We start from the raw sequence: 11069 nt of genomic DNA on the forward strand, positions 1-11069 counted from the left end.
AATAGAGAATCTTTCACTCAATAGGAACGGCTGTGTGAGCCAGGCCTATGGAATATATGGAATGTCCGTGCTAATAAAAAGTATTTAAAATATTGCATTGATGCTCATATTATCCGTAGGAAGTATTAAGGTGTTTTTTATTAACATATGCATTCCATAGGGCTAGACCACACATGGACATATGACATCATCCTCTTGCGACAGGAGCAGTTCCTATTGAGTGAAAGATTCTTCATTTCTGAAAGAAATAAAATATTAAAGGTGTTTTTATTATTTTATTTTAGTTGTAGAGGGCAAATATAATGTTTTAAGGCATATTTGTCTTATTAGCCAGGGATCCTTTTAAGACATGCTTGAAGTTTAGTTAACTGGTTGGTTTATTCTGGCTTCACTGAATAATAGACTTTCCTGATCATGCCAGAAACACATACTATATGAAGGTGTTGTTCGTTTCCATTTGAAATACGCTGCTGAGCCAATCAAATTAAGCTGACCCCGAACAGGAAATGTTTATACCACCTTCTGGAACTGAGAGATTAACAGTTATGCAGTTATACAGTCCTGAAGGAAGCATACAGTAGTTTATAGATGATTAGTATTGGTCCAAGCAGGAAGGATTCATAATTAATGTGTACGAACTGAAACATTTCTGATAAATTGATCTAGTTGGTAGCCAAGGATTAAACTTCATGAAAACTGAGATAATTCAGATAGAAATGTGTACCTTCAAGGAGGAGCGATATATAATACCAAGCAGAATTGACTGTAACTATCTCCATGTTAGGTTTGAAAGACTTAAGAACATTTCAAATGAGTTATGATTAAGTTTAGGTCTAGTATATTGTGTATTTATCTTTTTCATTTTCTTACGGTTGTGAGGTGTACAGAGATGCACTGTGATAATAAATACCACTCACGTTGTGTCCTTTTAGGATTCTTGTTTTATTTTTTCGATTAGTTCCGGCCGTGTGGCCTTCTTCAACTCTAAATCAGAGATTTAGAGTTGCAATTTACAATTTAGGAATTTAGCAGACGCTCTTAATCCAGAACGGCTTACATTAAGCAAGAACAAATAATCATAGGAATACATCACATAAAAAACATTTATCATGAAACATGCATAAGCTAAGAACGTGGAACAGTGGAATATCTATATAATGAAACTATACAATACATATATACTATACTATGCTATACATATGTACTATGACGTGCTATGACTACATACAATGCAATTATAGTGCTGTCTACATAACATGCTATAAGTCTGTATCAAATGCTATCTAAGTCTACAGAGTTAGAGATTGAGATTTAGAGATTTAGCCCATTCTGACCGGGCACCCATTTTGGTGTTGGCATCATGTCATGCTTTAGCTATTGAAAAATAGCAGATCTACAAGCTCATATCGCGCCACCGAGTGGCGCGATACGAGCTTGTAGGTCTGCTATTTTTGAAAAATCGAAGACACTTTTAGAATCTGATCTCAGGTCAGAATGGGTTAATAATGAAACTGTCAGGATGTAATAGACATTTCTAGAATCTGATCTCAGGTCAGAATGGGTTAGAGTTGAAGAAGGGCCACACGGCCCGAAGCGTCCATCTGTCTGTTGGTTGTCTGCTGGGGGAAATCGAAAAATAAACGGAGAATCCTAAGAGGACACAACGTGAGTGCTGGTATTTATTCTCACAGTGTGCATCTTCCTGAACCGTGCACCCGTTACACCATTACGTGGATTTATTCAACTGAGTGCTTACTCTCGCTTTCTTCTTTAACCCATTTTGATCTGGGAACGATTCTAAATAATGTCTTCTACATCATGACAGTTTTCTGAAAAAAATCTTTTATAATACAGCATTAGGATGACAGAGGTGTAATGTTTTAAACGGCCACATTTAATGATCCTATTGTTTTACTATTGCAGTGGTGGTGTTAATTTCTAATAGGTTTGTATGTATAATCTCTTCCATTTTACTTTTGATTCAGTTGATTTAACTTTAACTTAATACTTGCTTGACTGGAGTCGTCCATGGCTCTGTATTAGAACGCCTCCTGTTTTCCATCTATACTAAATATCTTTGACGAAAATAGCTGGTCTACAATCTTGTACATCTGGTATTTTCGCTGCTGGTCGACCTCAGAATCGGGACGAGGGGGTTGGTGGTGGAGGGGGAAGGTGTTGGGCTGTTCATTTTAACCTCTTAAAGTCTGTCTGTTGGATCGGCTACCTGTTTGTCTCATATGCATTAGAATACCTGCCTTTAGCACGCACACACGCACACACCGCACACAAACACACACACACACACACACACACACAATCCAGTAAAGACTGGTGTACATTTTTAACTGTTAGTGTTAACCGTGTGTGTGTGTGTGTGTGTGTGTGTGTGTGTGTGTGTCCAGGTCCAGAGGTCAGATCTGGGATGGCTGGGAAGGTTAGATCGCCTGACTCCGCCCCAGACTGTGACGCTATAGGCAACCATCGCCAGGGCGCTCACGCCCCCATGTCTTCAGGCAGCCAACCAGATTTGTCTTTGTTTTGTGACATCATTAGCTCCACCCACCCTGCTGCTCAGGGACATGACTCCTCCTCCTATCATTATGCCACGCCCCCTCTGAGGAGGAAGACCATGATGATGATTATGATGAAGACACAGCCTCCTCTCCACTCCATTCCACCTAACTCCACCTAACTCCACTCCACCTGACTCCACTCCACTCCACCTGACTCTACTCCACTCAACCTGACTCCACTCCACCTCACTCCACTCCACTCCACTCCACTCTACTCCACCTCACTCCATTCCACCTGACTCCACTCTACTCCACTTGACTCCACTCCACCTCACTCCACTCTACTCCACCTGATTCCACTCTCCACCTGACTCCACTCCACCTGACTCCACTCCACCTGACTCCACTCCACCTGACTCCACTCCACTCCACTCCACCTCACTCCACTCCACTCCACCTCACTCCACTCCACCTGACTCCACTCCACTCCACCTCACTCCACTCCACTCTACTCCACCTCACTCCACTCCACCTGACTCCACTCCACTCCACCTCACTCCACTCCACTCTACTCCACCTCACTCCACTCCACTCCACCTCACTCCACTCCACTCCACTCTACTCCACCTCACTCCACTCCACCTCACCTCACTCCACTCCACCTTACTCCACTCCTTTCCACTCTACTCCACCTCACTCCACTCCACTCTACTCCACCTCACTCCACTCTACTCCACCTCACTCCACTCTACTCCACCTCACTCCACTCTACTCCACCTCACTCCACTCCACTCTACTCCACCTCACTCCACTCTACTCCACCTCACTCCACTCCACTCCACCTCACTCCACTCCACCTCACTCCACTCCACTCTACTCCACCTCACTCCATTCCACTCCACCTCGCTCCTCTCTACTCCTCTCCTCTCCTCGTTTCTCTTCTCTCCTCATCTCCTCTCCACTACCAGAGGCCATATTGTTTAAAGTTAGTGTATTTCTTAATCTTTGTAAAAGTTCTTATTGTTACTAAAGAGGAACAGACATTGTGACGTCACTTCCTCCGTTGCTGTGATGTAAGTGTTGTTTCTCAAACTAACTGTGAACGGTTCCTTTACTGACGATGATACTACAGTGTTTTATGTATGACAAAAACACTGTTACTATGACGATGATAGTACAGTGTTTTATGTATGACAAAAACACTGTTACTATGACAATGATACTACAGTGTTTATGTATGACAACCACACTGTTACTATGACAATAATACTACAGTGTTTATGTATGACAAAAAACACTGTTACTATGACAACCATGCTGAAGGTTACAGTGAAACGGTGACCAGCGCTCTGGTAAGAGGACACACTCTTCATGGACATTATGTTGTCAGTGGACCTCAACTCTAACACTAACATTTTTACATTCAAGGAACCCCAGCAGTTATATGATATGGATTCAACCAGTGGTTCTCAAACTATCCAGGCAGTGACCCTTAAAAGAATCATATCTGAACCGGGGACCCCCCCCCCCCCCCCCCACCCTGACAAGCACTTGGAATTGTAGGAGTTGAGGCATTCAATGTCGTTTGACACAGATCAATATTGTTAGAATAGCCACGTGAGGCGTTGTTAGTTTGGTGATTACTTTTGATGTAGTAATGGTCTTGTTGTTATTTAGATATTAAAAAGGTCTTAAAGACCCTTAAATTGTCACTTTAGAAATGTGCAGATACTCTGTATACACTTGTACTTTTATTGTATGTATGTTTGTTTGCTGTTGAGTGAGAAAACAATGTTGCACATGAGTAATGATTTGGGGACCCTGGAGGTCCAGACTCAGAGCCCCAGTTTGAGAACCACTAGTTCTCAAACATTTTCATGTGAAGGACCCCAAATGAATATGTATTTGGCTGTGCGAGCTTGTAGAACGGCTATTTTTTTTATATAACCAATGTATATGTGGTTGTACTGATTTTCATGCTATTAATAGGCTATACATTTTAGCTGGGGACCTCCTGGAACCCCCTCAATGACCTCTGGGTGTCCCCGGGCCACACTTTGAGAACCACTGTTCTAGGGATTGTACATGTTACTAAAGCAACTTAACCAGGGTTTATTTCTTTTTTTCTATTTTCTTTCTTTTTTCTTTTTTTTTAAAGACAGGGCAAAATTACATCTATAATACTTTGTTGTGCCACAAGATCTACAAGCTCACAAAGCGTGTGGTGAGCTTGTAGATTTATTTTGTTATTAAACAAATTGAAAGATTTTGACTCATTTGGGCAAAATTTTGAAAATGCCCACAACGGGCCACATCAGGGTTGATGTGGTTTAGATACATTTTTAATTAGATTGTTAAAATAGTGATATAATCAAACAGACGGTGTACATTTTTATAAAAGGTAAATGCATGTATGTAATTAATTCTGTTCAGAAGCAGGAATAAAACATATACTCCACCCGACATAGAAATTAATGACCAGAGACACCCCCCCCCCATCGCCCCTAGTTAACCCATTCTGACAGGGCACCCATTTTGGTGTCAGCATCATGTTATGCTTTAGCTATTTAAAAATAGCAGATCTACAAGCTCATATCGCGCCACCAAATCGAAGTCGACTGACATTTTTAGAATCTGATCTCAGGTCAGAATGGGTTCATCAGACCAGTGTGTGTCCATGTGGAAACCTCGTATGAATCTGATCTCAGGTCAGAATGGGTTAATGCAACACTGAACTAAAGCATTCATCCTGTTTCATATGAACCACTAAAAGCAGCATTGTTCTGTATTGTTGCAGGACTCGTCACTTACACCACACTGGCTTAGAGTCCATTCACAAGCTATTAGAGACAGACGGACAGAGTTGCTTTCCACGGTGCTTAAGACCCATTTAGGCCTGAAGTCGAAATTAAAAAAAAAAATCTTCTAAATCCTCCAGTTTTCTGAAATGAATATTTTCACGATTTTTCAAAAATAGCAGACCTACAAGCTCGTAGCGCGCCACTCGGTGGCACGCTATGAGCTTGTAGATCTGCTATTTTTCTTTTTTTTTTAAAGATATTTTTTTGCGGCTTACGCCTTTTATTGGTTTTTTGAAGGGACAGACAGTAGGCTGACAGGAAACGGGAGAGAGATGGGGGGAAGACATGCAGTAAAGGCCGTGTCGGGCTCGGGAGTCGAACCCGCGGCACACTGCGACTGGATTACCAGTCGGGTGCCCAGACAGTTACGCCACTGCCTGGGCGATCTGCTATTTTTCAATGGCTAAATTACAACATAATGTTTAAAACACCAAAAGGGGTTCCCGCCCCAAAATGGGTTTTAAGGGCAGATTCACACAGAGTCTGTTTGATTCAAACTGTTCCCGAATACGACCTACCTGGTCCTCGCTGCTCATGATTCACATTGGCCTTGATTCTTCTGCACCTGTGTACAGTATACTTCATTCAACTGTATATTAATGCTTTCACATTGCATCGATCCATGTCCGAGTATACACTTCAATCGGTCCCAAGACTACACAGCAGTCACACTATACAACAACATCTTGCCAAGTGGTCCCGAGTGTGCACCCGGGACCATAGTGTGCACCCGGGACAATAGTGTGAATCTGTGAATCTGCCCAAAGGCAGTCACCAGGAGTTACAACAATACAAAAGCAGCTTTGCCTTTTTTTTTAAATGTTCAATGTTTTTGTAGCCTCGGAAACACAGACGTTTTTATTTCCAGGGAGGAAAAAAGAAAGTCTGGGTCCGAGTCCACTTCAATTCGGCATAGAGTAGCGCAAACGTCGATCACTCTCTGCTGATTTCGGATTGTCTGCATCTTTGTTAAATTGACGCACACATGTACACACACACACACTCCTCTCTCTCTCTGTCGCTCTAATTATTCAGTCTCATGTCGCACAGCTGTGTCTAGATTCTCCCGGCGGATCCGGCCGGGAGCTGCCTATGCCATAGAAAGCATAGGTGGACCCCAGGCTAATGTTTTTGTAACTGACTAATTTACTAGTCTAAAATGAAGGAAACACAGCACATTTTGATCTAAGGCATCAAGATCACCAAGAAAAAAAGATGATATATATATGAAGTCTTTTGAAATTATTAATATATTTAAATTAATATTATTTTAAATGTGGTGAAGAAAGGCAAGCTGTCATCTTCACTTATGCTTGCGTAATGCATGGACTCAAGCGCATTTAAAATACAGATGTTGCTATTTTGAAGATTATATTTCTAAACGACTTTTAAATACCTCAATCGTTTTCCTGATGAGGTTGGATGCTGTAGCCTACCGTAGATCACATGTTGGATGCTGTAGCCTACCGTAGATCACATGTTGGATGCTGTAGCCTACCGTAGATCACATGTTGGATGCTGTAGCCTACCGTAGATCACATGGTGGATGCTGTAGCCTACCGTAGATCACATGGTGGATGCTGTAGCCTACCGTAGATCACATGTTGGATGCTGTAGCCTACCGTAGATCACATGTTGGATGCTGTAGCCTACCGTAGATCACATGTTGGATGCTGTAGCCTACTGTAGATCACATGTTGGATGCTGTAGCCTACCGTAGATCACATGTTGGATGCTGTAGCCTACCGTAGATCACATGTTGGGCTGGGATCACAGCAGATATCCAGTTCCTGCCTTAAACTCGGCATCTCCCTTTCATGTTCAAATCATTTGTTGAATTCTTTGCACTTAACTGTCGTACCTGTCATAATCTCCCACGTCACAAGTTTCACAACACTGACAGACAGATCACATGCACACCAGGTGACCTCACCTCTGAGCTCAAATGGTTAAACCAGTAAACAAAACTAAATATGACAAAAAAAATTAAACAAATTCAAACGCATCGTTTTTCGGATTCTTAACTGCTATTCTTATACATTATATAAGATTACATTTCGGGCCCTTTTAGCTGAGGGCCCCCAGGGTATAGCCAATGCATAAAGTCTGCAGCATGTATGTACATTCCATCATTATGAAGGCCAACTTTTTTCGGCTTCTGCGAGGGCTTGCCGAACCGAACAAAGTTCTTAAAGGGCAAAACATGTTGTACTTGCTACAGAGTTCTGAACGGTAGACTCGGCCTACTCCGTAGTCTGCCTATAGCCACACTGCGGATTGCTCGAATAGAGGGTATATGCGCAATTGCGCATGCATAAAGTGAATGGCAAAGTGAGATTAACGTTAAATGCAATCAGATAGGACTTTTCTGTTTGGATGTATGGACTGTAAAGGACAGAAAGTAGTTTTTTGACACTCGGTAGGCATTTATGTACTCATTTATGTACAGCACTGAAGTGTTTTTGACCACCTAGGTCTCCACTTGTTTTCTTCATCACCCTCCGACATGCTTTGGCACATTAGTCACAGAGTTTTTCTTTTCCATTTCTTGCGACAGGTTGAGTTTTATGGTCACTCAGAGACATGTTGAGTTTATGGTCACTCAGAGACATGTTGAGTTTATGGTCACTCAGAGACATGTTGAGTTTATGGTCACTCAGACATGTTGAGTTTATGGTCACTCAGAGACAGGTTGAGTTTATGGTCACTCAGAGACATGTTGAGTTTATGGTCACTCAGAGACAGGTTGAGTTTATGGTCACTCAGAGACATGTTGAGTTTATGGTCACTCAGAGACATGTTGAGTTTATGGTCACTCAGAGACATGTTGAGTTTATGGTCACTCAGAGACATGTTGAGTTTATGGTCACTCAGAGACATGTTGAGTTTATGGTCACTCAGAGACATGTTGAGTTTTATGGTCACTCAGAGACAGGTTGAGTTTATGGTCACTCAGAGACATGTTGAGTTTATGGTCACTCAGAGACATGTTGAGTTTATGGTCACTCAGAGACAGGTTGAGTTTATGGTCACTCAGAGACATGTTGAGTTTATGGTCACTCAGAGACATGTTGAGTTTATGGTCACTCAGAGACATGTTGAGTTTATGGTCACTCAGAGACATGTTGAGTTTATGGTCACTCAGAGACAGGTTGAGTTTATGGTCACTCAGAGACAGGTTGAGTTTATGGTCACTCAGAGACATGTTGAGTTTATGGTCACTCAGAGACATGTTGAGTTTATGGTCACTCAGAGACATGTTGAGTTTATGGTCACTCAGAGACATGTTGAGTTTTATGGTCACTCAGAGACATGTTGAGTTTATGGTCACTCAGAGACATGTTGAGTTTTATGGTCACTCAGAGACATGTTGAGTTTATGGTCACTCAGAGACATGTTGAGTTTATGGTCACTCAGAGACAGGTTGAGTTTATGGTCACTCAGAGACAGGTTGAGTTTATGGTCACTCAGAGAGGTGTTTGTACCTCCTATCCTCCTCAAGCAACCTCTCCTCAAAACTAGGAAATATATCTAGAGCAGTGGGTCTCAAACTGGGGGGCCGGGGGCCCACGTGGGCCGTGTGAATATTGCAAGTGGGCCCCCATTTAGACCTGCGTTAAAAACCTTCACTTTGAAAGAATATATATTCAAAGATTTGCGCCACATTTCTACGATTTTTCAAAAATAGCAGATTTTTCAAAAAGCTCGCTATGAGCTTGTAGATCTGCTATTTTTCAATAGCTAAATTATAACATGTTTAAAACACCAAAAGGGGTTCCCGCCCAAAATGGCTATGATAACATTTATATTATTATTATTCTTCTTTTGTAATATCAAAGAACCCCTTAAACCCCCAGAGTTATAGACCCATAAGGGTCCATTTGGAACCTCCTAAATTAAGGGATCCAAAGAGGTCTTTTTGAGACTTTGAGAACCACTGATCTAGAGGGTGAACTTGACATGTTTACAAACTGTCAGGAAAAACATTGGTTGCTTTTTAACAATAATTATAATCATTTAAAATGAGAAAGGTTCTCCATGACTGTTGAGCAGGAGTTGAAGAATCATGACCATCATAAGTGGAGGAAGTTGCTAGTTGTACATAGTACAATGTTACATATGTAAAACATGTTGTTAAACATGTACATAGTACATGTTTCATTGTGTCTGTACTTACTGTACTTAAATATCGGCCTATAAATGTACATTGTAAATGTCTAGCATTCACAAATAATTATACCTACAATGCTCTGGAACCCTTTGTACTGTTAACTGTGAAATTAAATGTATATTGATGATACAGTAAGTGTTCCTGCATTTGTTTATATGGAGTTTGGGAGAGTTTATTGAGCTGTAAAGAAGTTACCGGTAACTGAAGTGTCTAAAGCCCAAACCACATGATTTGTGGTTTGTTTTGTTGCAAGGAGTTGCGACTAGTTGCAAGGGTGTGTGTGTGTGTGTGTGTGTGTGTGTGTGTGTGTGTGTGTGTGTGTGTGTGTGTGTGTGTGTGTGTGAGAGAGTGTGCGCGCGCGTGCAGGTTTCGGTTTTGTTCTTCCTTGTTGCTAAAGCATTGTACAACCAGAGCCACACAGAGACATGGGCACACTTTGCCAGTATTTTTCCATTTAACTAGAAATTATGTAGTGTTATTTTCGACATAGGCTATAGTTCATCAAGACTAGGAGAGGTAATACAAGCCTGCAAGATGTCTACAGATATTTATGCCACGGTGAGACAGAGAGATGGAGACACAGGAGAGAGGAGGGGCAGTGAGGACAGTGGACAGTCGGAGGGGGACAGGGAGGAGATGGTGGTGGACATCTACCAGAGCGTGGACCATTATAGAAGCAGTGATGTCGCCGCTGGCCCACAGGAGGACATGAGGGACAATGCAGGAGGCCTCGCTCGGGGTGAGTTTGACAACACTGAATCGTTCTCTGTTTCAAAGAGGAAGTTTGAGAGAATTGTACAAGAACAAGCTGTCTTTCCTGCAGCAAGAAAATGTGATTTCATTCAGATGTACTGTAATTACATTAACATTAAGCCTAACAAACAAGTGTATACGTATCCTTCAGTATCATTCCTTTATGAATAAAATAGTCGCTGATAAGCTTGTATAGGCTCTTAGTCTAGTTTTGTTTTATCTCTCGTGGCTGTATATGGAGTTATATTTGTGTCATGCACAGCTATGTTAGCTGTGCATTCCATTGCAGAGCAGTGCTCTAAAACGGCGAGAAGGCCTTCCGGAGCGGCTGCTGTGTGTCTGTGGATGCTGTGTGTTATCCTGCTGGGCGGGATCCTAGTCCTGGCCGTGTTCTGTGAGTATTCCACCATTTCACAAAACGTCCATTCTGTGTCCTGAATCTGTAGAAAACCACAAAGGTCAGCACAGCATTAACCCAAACCTTGATGCCACGTCATTCTGTTTTCTTCTCAAAGATTTTTTTCCACACAGATACTTAATTTCATCATTTGTGTTTATCATGACTATTTTTGTGCTTTGCAGATCATTCAGCTAATAACCAGTTAAAGAACTACAAAAACAAAAACCAGCTAGAGAACTGCAGCACACTGCTGGAGAGAGACCAGCTAGAGGCCAGATATAAGAACATGACCCTAGAAAGAGACCAGCTGGAGGCCAGATATAAGAACATGACCATGGAGAGAGACCAGCTGGAGGCCAGATATAAGT

General features: G+C 41.9%; 1 protein-coding gene across 2 annotated transcripts in view; it reads left to right on the top strand.

Moving 5' to 3' along the window:
- Positions 1-2669, top strand: part of LOC310861315 (extracellular sulfatase Sulf-2-like) — a 41260-nt gene extending 38591 nt beyond the window's left edge. For both annotated transcript variants that reach the window (XM_083768725.1, XM_083768726.1), the window contains one exon: positions 2406-2669. In XM_083768725.1, coding sequence (XP_083624851.1) covers positions 2406-2442 — 37 coding nt within the window. In that variant the 3' untranslated portion in view covers positions 2443-2669. The remainder of the gene's footprint in view (positions 1-2405) is intronic.
- Positions 2670-11069: the final 8400 nt, after the last annotated feature.

This window comes from Protomyctophum parallelum, assembly GCF_964188405.1.
Source record: "Protomyctophum parallelum genome assembly, chromosome: 7".
Classification (NCBI taxonomy): Eukaryota; Metazoa; Chordata; class Actinopteri; order Myctophiformes; family Myctophidae; genus Protomyctophum; species Protomyctophum parallelum.